This window comes from Thermobia domestica, chromosome 18 (genome assembly GCF_964235325.1).
Source record: "Thermobia domestica chromosome 18, izTheDome1.hap1.1, whole genome shotgun sequence".
NCBI lineage: Eukaryota > Metazoa > Arthropoda > Insecta > Zygentoma > Lepismatidae > Thermobia > Thermobia domestica.
The window spans coordinates 138,947,688-138,970,981 of NC_137471.1; the positions used below are offsets into that span (position 1 = coordinate 138,947,688).

Below are 23,294 nucleotides of genomic sequence, written 5' to 3' on the forward strand. Positions count from 1 at the left end.
CTAGTTGCTTCGATTTAGTGGCAAATGCAGCGAGTCGATTTAGTGTAGGTAGCGATAATCGACTGTCTGCATTTTTGCATTACGTTTCTATACTCAGAATTTTTGCGAAGACGTACGGAATGACAAAAACATCAGTAAGAGGCGATTCTTGACGGAAGTGACATTGGTAAAAATTAAAATTTAGGAATGCAATTCACGAGAAGTTAACTGCGCAAAAGTACGATGAAATTTCATTTACGGTGGAAACACATTAATGGTCTCAAAGCAAAAGTTAAAATACCAACCACTTTTTGTTCATTATTATGCATATTATTATTATTATTATTATTATTATTATTATTATTATTATTATTATTATTATTATTATTATTATTATTATTATTATTATTATTATACAAGGTCTGTGGTAGCTTATGCCGTCAAACCAGTATACGCCACTGCGTTTATGCCGAGTTTGTACGCAAGGGAGTTTGTTAACCTATTTACACTTTATGGCTAATGTATCGACAAGGCATCAACCTTCGGAATTTACTTTATAAATCTCTAGTAAAGGTTTTGACACCGGGGTTTTCATATTCATTCAAACGTGAAAACATCAAAGAACATGTTTCATGGGCATTTTGTAGTCACACGTGCAATTCCTGGGGGCAATGACGTCACAGATATGGAAGAAGAAAAAGGGGTAAATTTTAGAGCTTTTTAAAAAATATTCCTGACACACCCCTTTTATCCTAGGGTCATTGTTCGTAGTTCGTTTTGTTTCTAATGAAACAATGTGTCCAACCATATTACTCAAATTTCCCAATTATGTACTAGAAGCGGAAAAATTCTGTCAAAATTGGAAAAGGAGATTTTTCAGGAGAAATTTTCCCTTTCTCGGGTATTTCTTCCCTTAAGTACACGATAGGGACATGCAAGTGGTACCGTTTGAAACCTAGCCTCATTTAAAACAAAACGAGGTATTAATCATGACCCTAGGATAAACAGAAATGTGTCCAAAAATTTGACTTTTTGAATTTCCCCCTCTATTTATAATTTTTAGTTTATTAGTTTAGTGAAGTATCTATAGTATTATCACTATATATCCTAAAATCGTATCTCGTTCTCTTAGGAATGAATCAGCGTTTCAAACAGTACCTCTCGCATGTCGATATCATGTACCTGAAGAGAGAAAATTCCCCCAAAATGGGGCTCTTTTGAAAAAAGAGTCCCCTTTTCTAAGTCTGGGCCCTCTAACAAAGTTTACAATGGTCAGTATAGACAAACTCGGACTGGAAGGTATAAGGCCCCGACAGAAGCCTCACTTCGAGGGCCCCGTCTTCCCTTTCCATGTAGCATGAAGGAGCATTCATGGGGTCCTAATACACATTTAATATGATGTGTACACACAACAAGATGATGTTGGGGCCCCCTTTCTTTATATTGTTGAAGCATTTTCTACTACTTTATAATACGTTAGTTTAATTCCAATAATGGGACCCCGAGACCACATTTAATACTGGGGGCCACCTAACTCGGGCAACGGAACAGATCACTACGAGAAACTATGCTGCAACACAGCAGACATGTTTTATCATACTTTCCATGTTATTCAATATTCATTATTATATATATTTTTAGAGGGCTCCGGGAAGAAATCCTGCCCTCCTGCCCTGGCAGTCCGAGCCTGAGTATAGGTATTAATTTCGTCCTATTACATTCTTTGCGTTGTGACATTCGAATTTCTGAAGATCCTTACTTAATGAGTTGCATGCAGGCCGGTAGCCAGTCCAAAAATGTAGGGAGGCCGGCCGATGTTAGGGGGGGCCGATACAACCATATTATAGTTCATCACCATATTATAGTTCATTTGCAAGCCTACCGTGAAAATTTTAGGGGTCGGCGAAAATTTAGGGGGGAACAGCCCCCCTAGACCGCCCTGGATACGGGCCTGGTTGCATGATAAGTCTTTGCCTATGTATGTTATTTCTACCTGTATTAATCTTTATTCATTTAGTTACTCTCTCATTTGTTTACTTCAGACCATATATCATACTAGCGTTGACAATAATAATTTGATACAAACAAAAAGTATCTCATCGTTTCAGTGCAAGAATTTAACGCTAATATTATCATTGCTTCTGAACCTTTCGAAAAGAACCCATTAGGATTTTTAAATAGTTGAACATTAATAATTTGTTAATTGTAATTTACGACGCGGGGCAATAAAAATTTGTTTGAATGTCACTTTTTACTCCGAGGTAAAATTTACTTTCATTGTGTGAGAATGAACGGAACGGGGCCAATATGGATTAAAGATGTGCGAAAAGATGATGGTTTGAAAGGCACACTTCGAAGTTTGTTGCAAGTGGTGAGGTATATTTAGAAACTTAGGAAAGCGAATCGACAAAGTACAGAATGAGAAGTTAATAATTATAACTATTGGATTGAAATGGCAGACCCTGAGTTAGATGAGCTTAGAGCCAAAAGATTAGCAGAATTGCAATCTCAGAGAAGGGTAAGTAAGAATAAGCTAGCATGTGTATGACCTACCACAACCCGCAGTGTAAGATTTGTTCTTTAATGCGAAAAAATCAGGGCTTGGAGCAAGCTTACCTTATTGCGAACCCGTTTACATGTAACTAAAGATACACCAAATAGGTTAGGAAGAGGAATTAGGTCTTATATCAGTTTACGGATGCATAAATCTCAATTTTATGGAAGAAATATCTGATGTTATTTCAAGAAACAAATAAGTAAGATATAAATTATCAAGTAACATGAGGAACACAATACCTATATTTAGATTTTTTCAATTACGCTCATACCAACTATAGCGGACAGAGTTCTTTGTCGACGTGCTACAGCGCGGCCCACCAGCTTCACCCTCCGCTGACGGAGCCCATACAGTAATGCCATATTCCGTATCAGCACGGCGGCCATATATGGTGTATAGTAGATCATAAGAAAATCAGGATACACGCGAAATACAATATATTAGAAATGAAAAGGGTTACAGATAGACAAACACCAGTGGGAAAGTTATGAAATGACTATTAATACTTTTTTTTTCAGTTATTTATTTCACCATCTCAGTTTCAAGGGCTTCAAATAATGCCACGGTAATCCTGCACTTTGGTGTCGCAAATTAAAATCTAGTGATTTGAGTGTTCCATCATACTATTGAAAATCGCGGACCGAGTCACAAAAATAGTTGGCAGTGCTCAAAGCAGGTTAACTTTAACGCCCCCCCCTTTTTTTTTTTAATAGTAAAATTTCTGGAAATTTACAGGAGAAAGCAGGTGGGAAATGGTGATTGGGAGTTTGTATTTGACCATTAGGTAAGCTTGGGAGTAAAGATATGTTTGGTGAAGATTTATTGTACGGATTGGGAAGGTTCTAGAACACCGGTCCCTCCCATATGGGTTAGTAGCTAGGTCGGTTCCTTTCTGTACTAAGTTTTAATATTTGAATCGCATTTTAATATTTAATTCACATAGCATTCCGAGCGAGCGTTAGCGAGTGAAGGCGGGTTAGAGCCCCGCATGGCACGTTGTTTTCTGTCTTTATTTTAGCTAAATGGGAAAGGGGACCTGTACGGATCCATACATAAATTTTATAAATACATAAATCTATCGTTCTTTTTCAGTAAAACGTCAGTGTATCTTTAACAATCTTTCTTGAAGTGTGGATTTGCTTTCTCTGTGCAGATTCACTTTAGGATAGCTTTAGTTTAGATATACAATAAGAACTGTTGTGCAAAGACTAACCAACTTGTGCTAGGTGACCATAAAAGCACGAATACTATCTAACCGAGTCGAGACAGGAGCACACCAAGGGAGCCTAAGCTTTAGTAAGAGGGTGTGTCCGTAGGGATCATGCGTGTCAGCGATGGGGGGTATACACATAAACAAGGTTAGCGCAAAACATTGTATGTGGCATAGAAACATCTTATGTGTTGGTTTATTGTATGTTGCTAAAGACGTTATGAATATCCCGCTATGCTTTTATTGCTTGCATATTAGTATTCCAGAGTAACAACACATTACCAATGTAAATTTCACAAATATGTGGATCCCTCAGGGACACTTTTATGGTTGCATGTCACGAGTTATCACACTGATTTCAAATACTTTACTTCACTTTATTTTGTATACTGTGATTAATGGCTTCCTTGTGGTTGCTTAACAAATTAGACTTTCATTATTGTATATCTATGTAGATACGCATCTCACAGGTAACACATCATATTTGATTATCTTGCTAGCTACACACTGGTCTATTGAAACAATATTACAAATTTGTCTTGTGAATTATCAGATGTTTACAGATTTGTGGATCTGTACAGTGGATCTGAACCTTAAGTTTAATATGAAAAATATGTTGGTACTATTTGCAAGACGACGGAGGTGTCGATACTTCAGAAGAATGATATAGGTAGAGTATTTTCAGAACAGTTGTGAGTATTCGTACGTGCAGCTCTGAATCCAGTCGCACAGCATGACGTTTCTACAACAACGCGAAAACAATTGGCTAACAGCCTACACATACTGACCACAGCACTTTCACTGTGCGCAAATCATCACTCCCCTCTCATGTTCCGGCTCGCTGACTTGCTTCGTGCCAAAAGTCATTCCGAAAATAATCTACCTATAGTCGTATAACACGGCGAATCAATGCGTTGGGTGCGATATTTCAGTGTGGCCCACGGATTAATGAATTTGAAAACACAGTGTAGAAAGTGTGGAAAGGAAAGGAAAAATGAACAAGCTTAGAGAAGACTATCGTTTCCGTTGTACGATAATGCAGAAGTACAGGGTGCAAAATATATATGGAAAAAGGCGGCAACAAAAATCCTGGATTTTAGGCAATGGAGACAGTAATCGACTGGGACGAAATGGGTGTCATTCGATTCGTATTTATACGTACATCAATAACTGATACCGTATTCCATTTTCCTGAAAATCAAGGTTGGCAAAAACCATTTATTTTTTCGAAAAAAACAAAAGACCTGGATTTTTGGTTTAAACCCGGTTTTCTTGGTTTGAATCAGTTTTTAGTTTAGTTTTAATAATTTGCTCTATGTATTTATATTATATATGGACAGAAATAAGTTTGTTTCGCCTTGATGTTATACAACAACGGGGTTATGCTGGTAGGAGTCACATAAGCTTAAAGCGGAATCCCAGCCGCTTCTCGGCTTACGTCCGAGAAAAATTGTCCTCCATTTGGACTCGACATCAGGATAATTGGACACAAATACAATGAGTCTGCCGACTCACTCACGATGTACCCTTGATAAAAATGATACGTTGTACTGATCTTTACATACTTGTAATGCAATCGTCAAGAGTCATTTCAGAAGGACGAAAAGATAAACAGTTGCACGCGTGAAACCATTATACAGTATATAAATCGGGAAACTAACGCCTTAGCCATTGAGAAAATACCGTTATTGCTTGGTATGTAAAATTTTAAGATCAACGTATCATAATCAGTACGGTAAAACTGAGGGATTAAATTACAAATTTAGTATGTAGATATCATTCAATAAAAGTTAAACTGAAAGTCCAATCCAAGCTAATGTTGGAAGCTACGTAGGCAGTCGATAAATTTTGCCAATTTCTATCAATATATTTAAGCAACCTTGGTTTATTTATAAAACAACTAGCGTTCAGGCAAGCAGAAATATAGAGTTCGGAGTCGTTTCGTATGTTTAGGCTTATCATCCTTGTGTAATTCTGAGGTTATCAAGGAGAAGACTTTCGCTTAAAGTGTCATCCGAACCGCTACTTGGTTTACACTTGAAAGAGGTGTTGTGGTTCGACTGAGAATTGAATATGGGACGCCTTGATTAAGAAGTGAAAAGGAGATGAAACTGATGCAGATGGTTTGATATGTGGATACGTCAGCATGAAGTTCACATGATTTAATTTTTTTTTTTTGGGGGGGGGGGTTTAAACCATTTGCTTTAAAAAAAAACAGCTGGTTTAAACCAGCCAACACTGCTGAAGATTAACAAAAATCTGGAATTTTGGATCTTGGATTTTCGTTAATTTTGCAGATCAAAATTGAATTTTCGGGGAAATGCCATATCAATTATTCATGTATGTGTGAACACAAATCGAATGACACCCATTTCGTCCCAGTCGGTCACTGGTCCGCACTGCCCAAACGCCAAATTACATGTCTCCTACCTTGGTCTCCCGTAACACACATCCGGACCCCAGCCAACTGGGCTGTGTACAAGTAACGACATTCGCTTCCTAGTTATAGCATGTAGGGCCATTTTGGGGCCCCGTATTTCGGAAATTTCTGCGTATGGGCCGAAAAGCCAAAATACGTGTCTCGTACTTTGGTCTCCCGTAACACATATCCGGACCCCAGCCAAATCGGTTGTGAACAAGTAACGTCATTCGCTTCCTTGTTGTAGCATGTAGGGCCACTTTGGGGCCCCGTATTTCGGAAATTTCTGCATATGGACCCAAACGCCAAAATACGTGTCTCCTTTGGTCTCCTGTAACACATATCCGGACCCCAGCCAAATCGGTTGTGAACAAGTAACGTCATTCACTTCCTAGTTATCGCATGTAGGGCCACTTTGGGGCCCAGTATTTAGGAAATTTCTGTGTATGGGCCCAAACGCCAAAATACGTGTCTCCTACTTAGGTCTGTCGTAACACATATCCGGACCCCAGCCAAATCGGTTGTTTACACTTAAGACCGTTTCCTCGTAAGTTTGAACTTGAAGCGCGATCGGTTCCAGAAATCAAAAGTTTTGTCACTGGATACAGCTCATCGAAATCTATGTTTTAAAGCACAAGTAAATTGAAAAATATGTGGCCACGGTAATGCCCTTTTAACTGAAAAGCAGTAAGGCATATCAAAAAACGGATTTTGATACTGATTCAGTGCCCCAAGAATAAGTTTTATCACCACTTTTATCTGTCTGTTGAAACAGGAAGTAATGAACATCGACGTTTATTCGATTACAAAACTGATCATATAATGAATAAAATGGAAGTAATTAGCGAGAAGCAGATTTTTGATGCGGATTTAGTACTAAGAATATGGATGCAGAGTGGCTCAGTGATCGAGTGCTTACCTCTGGTGCACGGAGTTCCGGGTTCGATCCCCAGCCATGTAAGTTTATGGTAGACAACGTCGTGTCCGTGAGTTTTCTCGCGTTTCCTCCCACATTCTCATTTCATTATTTGTTCCATCATCATTCACTTGCCTTAATCATCGGCTTTCTTTGCCTATAGAGCATAATCGTGGGAGATTTCATTTCCTTTCAGTACCAAGAATATATTTTATCTACGATTTTTTAAAATTCTTTATTCCAAGAGAAGTGGTAGACATCAATTACCACTTGTACTTTTAATGTTAATTCCCATAGAACAAGAACAGCGAGTACTTGCGTTTACATATGGGTTCAGCGTCCGAGGAACAGGTTCGAACTTTTATTTTATTCCTCTATCGCAACCAGTAGTTATAGATGTAGTACTTCAAATTCGAGTATTGGTTTCACATACAAAGTGTGTTCAAAAAGTATCGAACTTTTGGTTGGCAAAAACACATTTATCCATTTGGAAATCCGAAACAGTAGTCGCCTTCAAAGTAGTCTCTTTGCTGATGCACACACTTTCTTTCATGTCTGCCGCCATTGTTGAAAACACTTCTGGAACGCAGTTTTTGGAATGGTGAGCATCCGCATGATGTTTTCTCTTGACTTAAATCAGGCCCCTTTACTGACATTTTCGGCTTGGGGAAATAACCAAAAGTCACACGAAGCCATGTCGGGTGAGTAAGGAGTTTGGTGACACACAGGAATGTTCTGTTTGTCGATGCAAGCCTGAATCAAATTCCGCGGACACACACTTCATGCCCCAATTCTCGTTCAAAACTTAATAACCGATCCGATTGAATGGTTTCCATTTGAGAATAGCCAAGCTTTTCGCAAAATTTGATGCAATATCGCTGCTCAAGTGTTTGTCATTTTACAAAATACTGAAATCCCACGACCGCTCACTACATGTCTTCACTCGTTGGTCAATTGGAAGCCACTGACGGTTTTTGCGAACGAGAAAAAAAATCACGTCTGCGCATGAATGTTCCCTCTACATCAATATTGAAGAAAGTCTCCGTTGTTTCATTGGTTTACGCAGAGAAAAGGTTCTATACTCTTTGAATACACCTCGTAGTTTGGAAGCCTGTCATAGTTTCTCACTGTGAAACGAAACGTACTCATTTTTTATTATTATTTCGTATAGGGGAATGCAGGCAATGAGGAGGACAAAAAGAAGGAAGCAGATGAAGTGAAGAACGTTCTTTTGTCTCAGATATTGGATCAGTCAGCCAGAGCAAGACGTAAGTAAAACATAATGAGAAATAAATTATTGGATCTTAATGGGTAATTTAAAAATAATAAATAAAGAATAAAGATAAAACCATAATTCCATTGTGAATATATTTAGAATATTCAAACCTTATTATTGGCCATCGTATCGGGGTGTCTACTAATGTGAATAACTTGTAAAAATCAGGAAATTTGTAAATGTTCTCAAAACTCAGAAAATTTTCTAAAAATTCTGAAAATTTTAATATTAGATTAAATTTATAATTGCAAGATTTAACTTTTTTAAATGACTCTTTCTTTATTAGGTTCTGGTGCGACACTCTTTTGCAGCTTTTCAGTATAAGTTTAGGAATCAGTTTTTTTTTCTTTCTTTTTGCTGTCAGTCTGTAATCTCAAATAGTTAATCCTTATTATAAAAGGAAAAGGTCACAGTCACAGTCTGTGAGTAACGCTGAATTCTTAATAGTCACTGCTCCGCCATGTTCGCTGTCTGCCTTCAGTTGAAAACGGACAGTGGTGATAGTGAACATGGAACGTGCAATGTGTTATTATTATTATTATTATTATTATTATTATTATTATTATTATTATTATTATTATTATTATTATTATGACAGGGGCCACGTTAATTGTTGATAAAGTTGTAACTACTTACGTGAAATCTATAAGTATTTATTCTATGTTAAGCACAATATAATTTAGTAATTAAGCAACATGGACACAGTATATAAACTGCTGACAGTTCTTATCGTTTACCTTTAGAACACTGCAATAGTTAATAAGCTATACCGCCAAACCCACATGAAGCATAAGCATACTAGCATTAACAGGCCATAACCATATTTAGAATTTAGCATTAATATATACATAGATATAGATATATATACACGAGGGGGGTTAGGTAAGTTTCTGGCTGCGGAGTGAGAACATGACGCCACGTACAAAGTGATAGCATTTTATTCAAGGTAATTCCCTTGTAGGCCGACACACTTAACACAGCTATCTTGCAGCAATTTTATCCTATGATGATGAAATATTTTCATGTCTGTAGCTGCTATGACGTCATTAGTGTGTCTAAATTCAGTTCCTTTCAGGTGGATCTTAAGTTTTGGGAAAAGTTAATAGTCCGAGGGGGCAGATCTGGAGAATAGGGGAAATGGTTAGTGATATCAAACATCAGTTCGCGCAGTTTGTGCATTGCGATGGCTGCTTTGTAGTAAGGAGAGTTGCTTTGTAAGAAGTCGATGCGTTTGAACAGTTTTCCTTGCTCCTTTTCCTTCAGTACGGTATGTAATTTTTCTAGCATGTTCACATATCTTCCAGCATTCAGTAGTGCCTTTTTCCAAATATTTGCTCAGTATTATCCTCTGACAATCCCAAGAAATGACAGCCATCACTTTCCCGGCGGGTTTGTCTCTGCGACATTTTGTCGCTCTTGGTGACCCACTGTAGCATCACTGCATAGACAGTTCTGTTCTCGGGAACATACACGTATAATTACGTTTCATCAACAGTAACAAGTTATTTAATAAAGTTAGAAGCACTGAAAAACGGCGCAACACACTCTGTGCACAGTCCAGCCTTATCTGCTTCTGATCAGCTATGAGGAGTTTGGGCACCCACTTTACCGACCAATTTCTTCATGCACGATGTAATGCACATTCTCTACACTGATTTCTAGGGTCTCTGCAATACGTGACAGACCAATTCGCCTGTCTGCAAAGAGCATGTCGTGCACACGATCCACGGTCACCACTATTTGAGTCTTCCTCATCCCTCCTCATTTTCAATGCTTCTTTTGCCCTCCTGAACTCTGCCACCCACGATTGCAGTGTGCTATATGAAGGACAGTCATTGGCCATTGTCTGTTTCAATTCCTCATTAATTTCCTTCGATCCCATATCCTTTGAGAAGAGGTATTTGGTGATTACACTCTTCTTACATTGGTAGAAGTCACAAGGTGCTCAAGCCTGCAGCAAAGAGATGTATTTGAAATACATTTACGATATTTTGCAAAACATCCTCTAAAATATAGTTACATAACATCCTATAAGTATTTTCAAATATAAGTTCATTTATTGTGTTAGGCCGGAAACTTGTTTAACCCCCTCGTGTATATATATATATATATATATATATATATATATATATATATATATATATATATAAGTTAAATGTAAATAATTAGAAGTTTTTAAGGACGATTTTAACTTAGTGCAAAGCGACTCGAAGGCTTACGAGGAACACTAGTGATTTGGAAATGTGGAAAATGTCGGGGATAAAAGAAGTAAATTTCTGCTTTATGCAGTTACCTATGTGTATGAATTCAAGAGTCAGTTGGAGATCCTTCGTGGCTAAGCAGTTAGCGTACGCGCCTTTGGCGTGGGCGACCCGGGTTCGATTGCCGGCGGGAGCTCATGTGGTTCGGATTCCACGTTAATCAGTAGGTCCACGTCCCATATATCCTCGCTGCTGAACGGGACGTAAGACTCAAAATCAACTCAACTCAAAGAGTCAGTTGAACGTAATGTTTATTTACAAACATTGTGGATTTTTAGTGGGCGTCAAAGCTCTCAAGGAGGGAATAAGAGGCCTACTTTTCCTTCGTTTTATTAGTATACGTATATTTTCATTCTTGCGTTTATGAAGAAGAAGGAAGTTCGTATTTTCTTGTATTGTTTTCTCCCTTGCAGCAAATTTCTTTTCTCATTGTTTGAAAAATATTACACACAGGATGTACACATGTCACTTTCAAAACATCACGCTTTTTTCAAATAGCACCTGACACAAATCTTAGAATCAAGGTTGGTCCAAAGCCATGAAATAGTGTCGTCAGAAAGAAGTACAATTTTACGTTCGCAGGGGGCATAGTTTTCAGTTTTTACGAAACTTACAAAAATAGATGGCATTGTTGTCGAACCCAATTTGGAAGATAGGACAGAACCTTTGAGTTAGAAGTTTATCTCCCCTTTTTTATTCTTTTTTTCCCTCGCGAAGGATGGGGCAGAGGGTGTGGGATGTCGTTTGTCTGTGACCTTCGTAGGAATTTTCTTTTTCGATACTTCCATCCCTCTAAGTAACCAGACACCACTGACCTATAATCTGCAGCTTGTGCGGAAGAGGAGTTTGAAGCTAATCGTTCCATTTCTTGTAAAGAACGCTGAATAGCGAAAATGCCGATTGCTGAGAACACTTTTCTTTCGGTATTTGTAGTATACTGCATGTGTTTGTTCACGTGATACTGGAATTGCAGTTAAATACATTTGCTCAGCTCAGATTTAATCAAAGATGTCATAAATGGTAACTCAAATTGAACACAAGAACCTCCAGTGGCGTACACACAACGTTATAAAGAAGAGTTCAAGCACCCAAGTTCATATCGTAGACCATTGATCTGTACAATATATTAACGTGTAAAGTACAAAAATCTGAATTCTTTATCCAGTATAGGAGTTTTAAAATCCGTTACTCCTTTAAAACTTAATGTACTGTCGGTGTGGAGTCATAACGCTATTTAGCGATGAAGACAATATAAGAGAGAGAGAGAGAAATGGAAAATAGTTTTAACTTCAAGATTAGCAAGAGAGAATACTGTTGCATTTACGAAGATACAATAGTTATTATCAAATATTTGGAATTAATGAAAGAAGTGGCTAAATTGTTAGTTCATTTTAGAGTGGCATCTTATTTACGAAATATCAATATATAAATTATAGCAAATCACTTCATAAATAAATATTTCATTAGATTCCCCACAATATTATATGTTATTTCTCATGGAAAGGAGTAGTATACACTTGGGGTGAGTTTTCTTCTGACGTAGTTTTCCGAAAACGTCTGTTATGATTTTGTTCATATTTTGTAAGTAATATTTCAGTATTAACTGCAGCATATCCTGATATAATTTTAAAAATCGGTTTGGGTTTGAAGTTTTGTGTTTTTCGTTCTTATGCAGCAATGCAACTTAGAAATTATAAAGGACGGAACCAACTATTAATTCCGAACCACAAACGGGGCTTGAGTGCTGCGTAATTGGCTAGTGCATAGATCAACATGAAAGATCGATCCTCGCAGTGTATTCCATTACCCGCCATAATCTTACGTCCAGGAAATATCAGGGGAACGAGACCCGTACTTTTTATTATTTTTTTCGGATGAAGAAAACAAGTATAGTGAGATTTCTTGCTAAGTTTATTGTTATATATAAAAACTGTACTCTTACATGTTAGAGAGTATATTTTTATTCTAGAAGGTAAAGACTGGAGGGGCCTACAAAAATCCAGACTATGATAGGTATATCATTTCACTATAAACCTTCGAAAATATATAAATAATAGCTTAAATTATTTATGTCGCTCAAAAAACTGGGGAGCCTAGGCCCCCCAGCCCTGGGCTAGATCCGCTACTGATGACCTCCCTTCCTATGCATTATGAGATGCAGAAGAAGATGAAAGGTGTACATTCGATTTTTTGTTAAGAAAGCATGTAACGTAAATACATGCAATGAAGCAATAGCGGTGGGCGTCAGTGTTTTATTTATGGAGAAAGCTGTTACAGTGTATCCATTTTTTTCAAAGTAGTAATTTAGATACTACATGCCTAAGCTATGTAAACACAAAATAGTCTATAAGCTATTGCCTATATGCTTAGCGTAAGCGTCTTCGTCGTAGAAGACCCGAATTTGGGAGCTCATATGGTTTGAATTCCACGTAAACCGTAGATTACGCTCCTTACTATAACCAATCAATCCAAAAAAAAAAAAAAAAAAAAAAAAAAAAAGTTCTATAGGAGCATATCAACTGAAGAGTGAAGCATCGGTATACATCATACGATTCACCTACTTGTGTAAAATGCAGTAATTTTTCATTTTACTCGCAATTTTGAATATATATATACACAGAATGATAAAGCTGTTGCACGACTGTATAAAAATAAATGCATCAAAAACAATATATCGGTATTTTGATGGAGCTTCTCCCCTTTCAAATTTCGATTCAAAACCAAAATCAATCCTTTGTTATTGACAGCTTTGAAAAAAATAGTTCGTTTCGAAACAATTCAATATATATTTACAAAATTAATTTGGTGAACTTCACACTGATCCCTCTTTTAGACTTTCAAACTATGCTGTGCATAAGGGGCGCTGTCCGTCCCTTGACAAGTATCAGAGCAAAAACGGCAAGACATATCGTGATGCGAATTTTTGCAATCGATTCAGAATACCAAGGATAGTTGCCACCTCCTACGTTAACTCTCTATTTAAACCGGAAGTGGTTAAAATTAGACACTTCCCGTTTCAACGTTTATCGCTATAGAACGAAAACGGTAACATATATCGAAAAGCGGGTTTTAGGTTTTGAAAACGATTTATCGTTTCAAGAGTAAGTTCCACTTGCTTCGTTAACTCTCTTTTAGTACTGGAAGTGATTCAAATTAGCTATTTCCGGTTCAGGTTTCAACGTTTTCACCATAGAACGAAAACGGTAACCAGGGTGGATTGATTTAAATCAGTCTGATTTAAATCAAATTCCGAAATAATTTAAAGTGAAAATAAGTAAAGTCCCGTTTCTGTTGTGTTATTTCGATTATGGAAGATGATAATCATAATAGAATGAGACTCAAATGTACTGTATGTACAGCATAGTATGAAAACAAGTGTCATGCAGAGGATGATTAGGGAAAATCCCGTTTTGAACGGGTAACAGGGCAATCCTGTTTTCTTCTCTTTGTAACATAGGGTTTATGTCGTAAATCGTTAACTATTCCAACGGGGAAATCACCATCGAAATTTAAGACGAAGATTCTTTTGTGTGCGCGTCTATATATTTGTTCCCAGATAATAGGGCGTATTTAGAAGTGTCCTATCCCCTCTCCGAATTTTTTTTTAGATTTGATAATTTTAGGCAAAATTTATGTATTTCGTGCCCCGAGCTAGTTACAATTTCCTTAAAAATATGCCCCTGCCAAATATCAGTAACTTTTATGGAAAAAAGTGTCACTTTGATACAGGCCCGTATCCGCGGGGGGCTAGGGTGCCCCCCCCCCAAAAATTTTTTGCTTGCCCCCTAATATTTTCACGGTAGACTTGCAAATGAACTATAATATCGTGATGAACTATACTATGGTTGAATCCCTCCTCCCTAATTTCTACTAGGCCTCCTCCACATTTTTGGGCTGGCTACCGGCCTGCTTTGATAAGCATTGTTGTACTTTTTCCTTAACGCTTAACCTTTTAAATTATATCACCTATTTTTAGGTGATAGGATGAAATCTACATTATTCGATTAAAAAAGTACCAATAAAACTTTTTCTGGGCTGAAGGCATTGTGCAGCGCGTTACATATGATTTCACACCTCTCTGCGTCGAGACATAGGATGTGATGACGTCATAAATTTAAAAAAGATATTTTTTATTGTGCCTATTTTTATTATTTTTTGGCGGGCTTACATTTTGCATTCAGAAGACTGAAATTCTGCACACTCGTTCAGTGCACCTTAGTATTTTGCAGATGATTTCAGATCTCTGCGTGAAAACAGAGGGTCCAGAGGGGCAAAAATGTAAAAAGACGGATATTTTTTAACAAAAATTAGCTTTCTTCGCGATTTTCCCGCCTAAGATGGAGACATATGAATGGTACCATCTAAAAGGCTGCTCTATTCTGAAGAGAATGATGTACGAACCATGATCTTAGGATAAATATGAATGTCTCAGGAAACTGTTACCTGAGATTCTGTTTTATACGGAAATCTGGGGTGTTTGGGGATATTATTTTTCGCGGGCTTACTTTTGCACCTAGAAGTTTGAAATTTTGGACACTCATTCACTGCACCCCTTAGTATTTTTCAGATTTGTTTCAGATCTTTGCCTTTAAACAGAGGCGGTACAGAGGGGTAAAACTTAAAAAAGGGGATATTTCTTTAAAAAAAAAAACTTTTTTCGTGATTTTCTAGCCCCAGATAGCCTACACGATGGAGACATTTGATTGGTACCGTTTGAAACTGTTTTATTCTGAAGAGAATAATGTACAAATCATGATTCTAGGATAAACATGGATGTCTGAGGAAATTTTTATATTACATCCGGGTTATCTGGGGTATTGTGGGGTGTTCTTAGCTCATTGTTAAATATTTTTTCCCGCCCTATTCAAGATAGAAGCTTGAAATTTTGTACACACATTTAGTACACCCTTAGTATTTCCCAGTTGATTTTGAGATCTGTGCGTTAACACAGGGGAGTCCGGAGGGGATCAAAATTTGAAAAAAAAAAAATCAGAAAAAATCCCGACTTCTCTCAAAATTTTCCGCTTCAGGGACATGATAGGGAAAATGTGAATGTTACCGTTTTAAAGGCTGTTCTATTCTGAAGAGAATGAGGTATGAACCGTGATCCTAGGATAAATAGGGAGGATGTTTGAAAGCCTATAATTTACGAAAAAAAAAAGCCATAATTTAAATTAAGAAACATTGTTTGGAATTGATATAGGTTAACGATTGGGGATTAATTCAAAATTCAACCTCAATACTTTCACTTAAATGGCATAACTAGCATTTAATACTAATTCTTAATGATTTTTCTTCAGTTGGTGATTTGTATTATACGAGGAGAAAGATTTGATTTAAATAAAAAAAATCATCAAAAATGATTAAAAAAAAAAATCATGATTTTTTTCCACCCTGACGGTAACAGATAACAAGAAACGTTTTTTACAAACGATTCAGCGTTTCAAGACATAATATGACTATCCACAATACTACCAAAACAAGAAGTGGCTCAAATTTACTATTACTTCCGGTTTCATTGTATATAACCATTAACTTATGTCGAAAAAGGTAACAGATAGCCAAAAGTTTTTTGGTAAACGATTGAGCGTCTCAAGACGACATGTTATGACTATCCACAAACTGTATCGAAACCGAAATTGACTAAAATATACTATTACTTCTGGTTTCAATACTGATTTCCATAGAGCGAAAACTGTAAGTGCTATCAAGATGTGGTTTTTGACAATTGATTCAGTGTCCCAAAAATAGGTTTGATTTCCTTCCTTAGGCCTCTATTCAATCCGAAAGTGGTAGAAATAAACGATTTTTAGTTTCAACCTTTATCGCCCTAGAATAAAAACAATAAGTGACAGCGACTAATGTTTTTTTTATATGAATTTAGCGTCCGAGTAACAGGTTCTATCTTTGATCTTATTACTCTGTTGCAACAGGTACTTACAGATGCACTAATTCTTGTTTGAGTATTGAATTCACATAGTTTGAAAGTCTTAATTCCACACTGCGAAACGATATTCACTTATTTTCAAATTTCGATTCAAAGCCCAAGCCTATCTTTATATATATATATATATATATATATATATATATATATATATATGTGTGTGTGTGTGTGTGTCTGTCTGTCTGTCTGTCTGTCTGTCTGTATAAATTATCTATATACATATTTATTATATAAAAATTTATTTTTATATTTATCAAACAAACGATGGCTTTAGATTTTAAATCTGCCGAGTCGAGACCAGTAGAGGCAGACTTAAATTTCGACTCGTCTCGTCTTGTGCGCGTCCCTAGTTTTCAATCAAATTTTAAAAATTGAGGGTAGTGTGAAGTGTGAGCTTTATTTTTTAAATATTTCTTTTTTTTTTTAATAAACTATTATTTCTTCAAAAAAATCTATCACAAATAGAATACAAATGATTGATTTTGGTTTTGAATCGAAATTTAGAAGGGGGACATTTTCACACATGTGCATCTGACGTATTTCTAATTGTTTTGAGTGCTTTAACATATTTAATGTGTTATAAAATTTGCGCTGCCTATTGATTTTTGTCAGTCATCAACCGTTGCCAATCTGCTTCTGTTAACTACCGAAAGTTAGTTTCGACAATGTTATTGTTGGATAACATTACGGTATATATAATATGGCCAGTTTCTACAATGCTGCTGTATGATCGTTATTTCAAAATGAGGAATCAACATATTTGAAACAGCATATGATGTGAGGAAGTGCCATAATTTTAGTAAGGTCGGGAATATATAACGCATCCTAATTTTTCACAATTGAAATGGTAATAAAATGTTCGGCTTATATTACGGCCAATACGGTATTTGGTTTATTATAATGAGAGTTTGAGTTGTATTTGATGAAAAAGCGAAGATCATGTAGAGAACGTCACTTGTTTTTCATTAACAAAGTTAAATATTGACAGCACAGAAATCACGAGTTAGATACTAGACAGTGTATTTGAGCATCGTTTGTTTGGAGAATGCGAGAGCGAGTCTATATGAGACGTGTGGCTACATGCTTATCTGCATCCTAACTAGGGCTGTGCGATATTTCGATATATTGATCCATCCATAAGATATTTTCGAATACATAAACATCAATACCGAAACATTTACGAATCGGTGTTTTCGGTATTTGATATTTTTGATATTCAGTGTTTTCGATTTTTTGATATTTCAATATCTTTCGATATTTCTGTTTTTCCTTTTTCTTATAACATGTTTGATGTTGCCATATAGATAGTCTACTACTGATGGAATGGGTCACGAACTTCGTGAAACATGACTCGGAAGACACACTGCAATCAGACCCAAAAAGACCCATGACTGAGAAACCACGACCCATAATCCGGAGTGACCCGATGATTCAATAAGACCCAGAGACGGAACGTCGTCATATACATGAGAAGTATGTGTGAGGCTACTAATGCAGTTCTAACAAACCTGATTCTCTCTTTCATCGCCTTTATACTAAGTATAATTTTATTTTTCGCTTGTTTGCTTTTGTGTCAAGTATTGCACTGACAGATAACTACAATGTTTATAAGAGTACCAACATTCAAAATCGCAAAGAAAAGACAAGTCACATGTTCCTCTTATATGAGAGATCGCTAATGTTTAATCGACCTGTAAAGCTTCCTGTTTAGAACATAAAAAATACTGCTGAGGTTAATCAGTTTTTGTTAATTCTTTTTTGTATAGGCCATAATCAAAAACCGCATGCTTGAAGACGAATAAACATAAAATTATATTTGAAATATTCAAAACGTGGTATCTTGATTAAGAAATGTCACATCAAGGATCGGACAAATGAATTTTCTAGCTCAAGCAGTGAACATCATTAATCAAGCATAAAATAAAATTTTTGCAGTAATTCTGCAGAGCTATTTCGGTTGATTCTCAGTCACCATGTGTTTCTGGGTTTCCGGGTATGACTAGATCTCCGGGTTCGTTCAGTCACCGAGTCTGACAAGCGAGACCCAGACCCGGATGACTCAGACAAAAGTCGAGATCCAAGTGGCCCATGTCTCATTCCATCACTGCCATATGCATGATCAAATAGTCCCGATTTATCAGTAATGCTTTAATTCAACAACACTTTTGGTTACTTTCTGGATAATTTTTACTTTCCAGTAACGATAAGAGAGAAGAAAACATGGTGACTGTAATAGAAGCGAATGATTATGATAGAATTGGCGGAATGAGAATGTTTTTGGAAATGGGAAAGCCCCAAGAAAACTACGGCTACAGCGTTGTCCACCACAAATTTGCGTCGGCTGGATCAAACCAGGGACGCCTCACACTAGAGGTGAGCGCTCTACCAGTGACCCATGGTATCATCCTCCAAGCGACAAGGATTGAATTGAAATTGGAAGTGATTACTTATCTTACTAAAATCTTATGATCTCAGTCTCTAAGCGTGTATATAACTGGAAAAGTGTAGATTCTTATACGAACAATACTCGAACAAAGAAAGGGCTGGGTAATTCAAAAATGAAGAGTAAACATTTATTTTAGTTTGTCTTTTGATAGTAAGTGCACAAATTTAATATGTCCTCTCAAACGAGCACATACAGCGCACAAAGTTACTACGCTAATAAGAGCCTATATATATATATATATATATATATATAAAGTTGATGAGGCTAAGTACACTTCGAGAAATGAATGCATTTCATTCATTGTCAATTGCGAGTAATCTTGGGAAGATTAATAAATTAACTGATAAATCTTTGTATTCAAAATAATCGTGTTTGAGAAAGTTTCAGAAATATAATTATTAACTTTTTTATTAATGATAACAAACAAGTGTAAAAAAATCCTTGGTTTAGTTTTATTTATTTAAATATTTTTACATAATTGTATAAGATCAGTATAGCGATGTAAAGACAAAATAGCTCAAAGGTTTATGATGTGAGCGGTTTATCCAATCCAATCCAGTCCATCTACATGGTTTTATGGATGCAGTAATAAGACATTGAAACAATTGTCTCTAAATCATTATATCAGTTAGTAGACGCACACACTAATAAACTTATATCATCAATGTCTGACTCGTGAGATTTTTGAGGTTATTATTATTCTCTTTCTTTTTCTTTTTTTTCTTTTTTTTTTCTTTTTTTTTCTTTTTTTTTTTTTCGTTCGAAGAGTATTTTGCTTGTATCAATGCACAGGGGTTAGGGTAACACAGACAGATTAGATGGAAAAAGATTCGGATGAGAGGAACGGATTTTAGATGAAAGGTTGGTACAAAGATGTTATGTTTGTGAACTTAAAAACGGACTTGATGGTACCTTAGGGTTACAAATACGACCTGCCTTCGTCTCGTATGACATGCAATTTGTATTGTAACAATGCGGTTAAAGATCACATATAACATTCAATGAATCTACAAGAAAAAAAAAAATGTATGCGGCGGTATTTCTAAAATTTATCTTGTACATTCGTCGGTTGTCTCGAACTACGGCAACCAATGATCGTTCGGGGTAGGTACTAAACCCTTTATACATATTCATTTTCTCAATTCAATTCCACATTTTACTTCAATATCATATTTACGTTTCACATACATTTACGTCTCATCATATACATATATTTTCAATAATTATTTACACATAGTACTTAAAAGAAAACCCCGACAAATAATTCGCTAATAAGTTGCAACACTTCCAACAAATGAGAAATTTCTGACATCCTTGATAATCGGCGGATTTTCCGAGCATAAAACATAAAATTTGTATTTCAATATATTTCACTTCACTTCAAAAAATTTGTATTTCACTTGTAACCATAAACCCTTGATGTATAAGGCAGGCATGTACACATATTTATAAACCTAGAGTGTTAATTTCACTATTGGGCCCAAACTACTACAACCTTAACGTTTAGTAAACCTTATAGCAGGAAAGTAGAAATAGCTGGTAGTTCGACAGAGAACTTCAGACGGATAATGATGAAATTAAAAAAAAACAACATTATACTGTACCGAACCATCATTCACTCCGCGGTCAAATACGATGGGAAAACCAGTCTCTCGATACTCGACGTCGATGAATACCTCCACGAATCATGTCTCACGATGTCTGTTATTAAATTAGGTTCAAAAGCTATATACTAAATGATCAATATTTGTAAAGTTCAATACTTCGGGGGGGGGGGGAGGTTAATTTTTTTTTAATCTTGAGAAGAGATTAGAGAGATAGCTGAAGGAGAAAGACAGCGGCGCGCCAAAGGAAAAATAAGTTAGGACACTAAAACTACAAAGGTAAGTGGTCGAATTTCCACATACAACATTCCAGAGCCAAATATACTTATATATGCGAAATAAAGTGGCCTACTCAAATATAATGCCTAGAAACTAAATGCCCTCAACGCAACAGTAAGTCTGTGCCCTCAAGGGGATTTTCCCAAAGACAAGGGCTTTAGGGAAATCCTCCTCCTCGCTGTAATCCGACTGAGACCTTGGGGACTCCGGCACTATCGAGAATCAACGTAGATTTTCAATTTAGGATTTCCAGATAATAATAATAAAAAAAAAAATAATAATCCGACCCCTCAGAAACTGAATTCCGAGGACAGTACGGAAAACTAGAGTAAAGTCGATAAAATAGAAAAATCCTAACCAGGGATTTGCCAAAAATAAAAAAATAAATAAATAAATAAATTTTACTTTTATACTGGTGATTTATTTGCCAAATCTCACCAGTGGCTCCCACATTCGCAAGAACGCCACGTTTTGAGGTGTCGATTAATTTCAATAGCTACCTAAGTTAAAACTAAGAAAGAAAATGAAAAATATTTGAAGGGGAGAGAGAGTCGACACCTGGGTACGAAAGTACCAAAGTTTACTGTAATTAATTTATGAAATTGTTTGACTCGATCCATTCCTTCGCTTCTACGAACCAGGGTAACTTAGTCGGAAAAGGTGACTTGGAAAAAAAATAATGTTGCACGTTAACGTCAAAACAAATGCATATAATTCAACGGCACCACGTTTTTTAAGCAACTATTATGCTTCCGTGATTAATTATAAAACATTTCGAATGGTTTATTATATGATGTTATTCATCCCGCTAGACTTGGTTCTCAACGAATAGCTACTATTACGCCTGATCGCCAAACTACGAAGTGCTAACATAGTACGTTCACTAAACCACACCTACATCCTCGTGAGAAATTATAGTGTAGGGGTCAGTGCTCGAAATATTTTTCATTATACATAAATACTCATTACTTTACCTCGTGGCAAATAAATACATTAAACACATACATTTGGGGATGTCCTATTATTCATTCACATTCATTTTAATATCTATATTTATATATCTACCTCTTATTTATTTTTATAACACTCTGTAACGAAGATTCGCCAATGGACACCCTATACTTTAAATATATCAAAGACTGTTCAAAGCAGTCATATCATATAATTACGACATATACGCCACTACAAAATAATCGCGCACGGACCAATACACAGAAACATCTCACGAACCCAGACCTTTTTCAATCAAAGCCAAACTATATACCACTTCACAGTTTAGAAATGCATATAGGTTCAAAGAACAGCAATATTATCAACGATAATATTAATTTAAGTACATTTTTATTCTGATGGCAACAATGAGGTTTATTCTACAGCACGAATAAAAGAAAGAAGAAAAATTTAGCATCGTAATCTAAGAACGGAAGAAATAACATATATTCTAGCTTCTGCTTAATGACGAACGCAAAGTTTATTTTTGTTAATATTTTAATTACTGGTCCATATAGAGCGTTGTAATTTTGAGGAAAGCTCAATTTAGAATCAATTTACCTAACTGTTCATTTATATATTTCAGAAATAATATTTACGCTTAATTTATTTAGAGAAAAAGGTCATTTTCGAGTTGACTAAATCGTTATTGTTCGGAGCAACAAACCACTAGTTCTTGAAAACAACGGAGATGCCATTAGTAGTATCTAAATAACCTATGCACGATCGAATGTGCCCTTGTACACTAAATCACTATATGATATTTCTATGGATTTCAAGTGAATCTTAATACTTTTTACGACGAACAAAGTATGAAAAATCATATAATAAATGATACACTGTCCCAACTTAAACATGCCATACTCTCACTCACACACTACTTCTACTGTCAGAATACTACATTACACACATACACATGCCACTACATTCCACATAAACTAAAACACAAAGCTTAATACATGCTATTACACATGTTAACCAACACTACAACGCAGTTTAATCGTACATTAAACAATGTACAGTTTTTACCATGTTGGTAATCGGCTCCGTATATTGGGAAGGGAGTGATTGAAATGAATCAGGGCCCAAGTGACCCTGTTACAAATTAACTCATGGTTCTTTAGTTAACTATCTGAGTAAGGAACTGTGCAGCTATCAATGGAAAAGGGGACCCTCTTTCTGTAAGGAAAAGAATCCCTAAGACTTCCGTTCAACCCATGTTTACTGGGACGATGTTCAAATCAGGAGAAGATGGGAATCCCTTAGTTTTTGTTTACACTGACATTGTAGAAATTACTCTAATAACTCTAAACCCGACCGTACCGCCATGTTAGTAATTATTTTTAAAAAATTCACACTACATACACAAACTGAAGCTATATGATGACAGTCCTATCGAACCCTAACAGGAAA

The 23,294-nt window shown here is 36.2% G+C and overlaps 1 protein-coding gene across 1 annotated transcript in view; it reads left to right on the forward strand.

Moving 5' to 3' along the window:
- Positions 1-2,290: 2,290 nt before the first annotated feature.
- The window catches only part of PDCD-5 (programmed cell death 5), a 32,628-nt gene continuing 11,624 nt past the window's right edge, over positions 2,291-23,294 (forward strand). The window contains exons 1-2 of the mRNA XM_081745000.1: positions 2,291-2,497; positions 8,253-8,349. Of these exons, the coding sequence (XP_081601126.1) occupies positions 2,432-2,497; positions 8,253-8,349 (163 nt within the window). The 5' untranslated portion in view covers positions 2,291-2,431. The remainder of the gene's footprint in view (positions 2,498-8,252; positions 8,350-23,294) is intronic.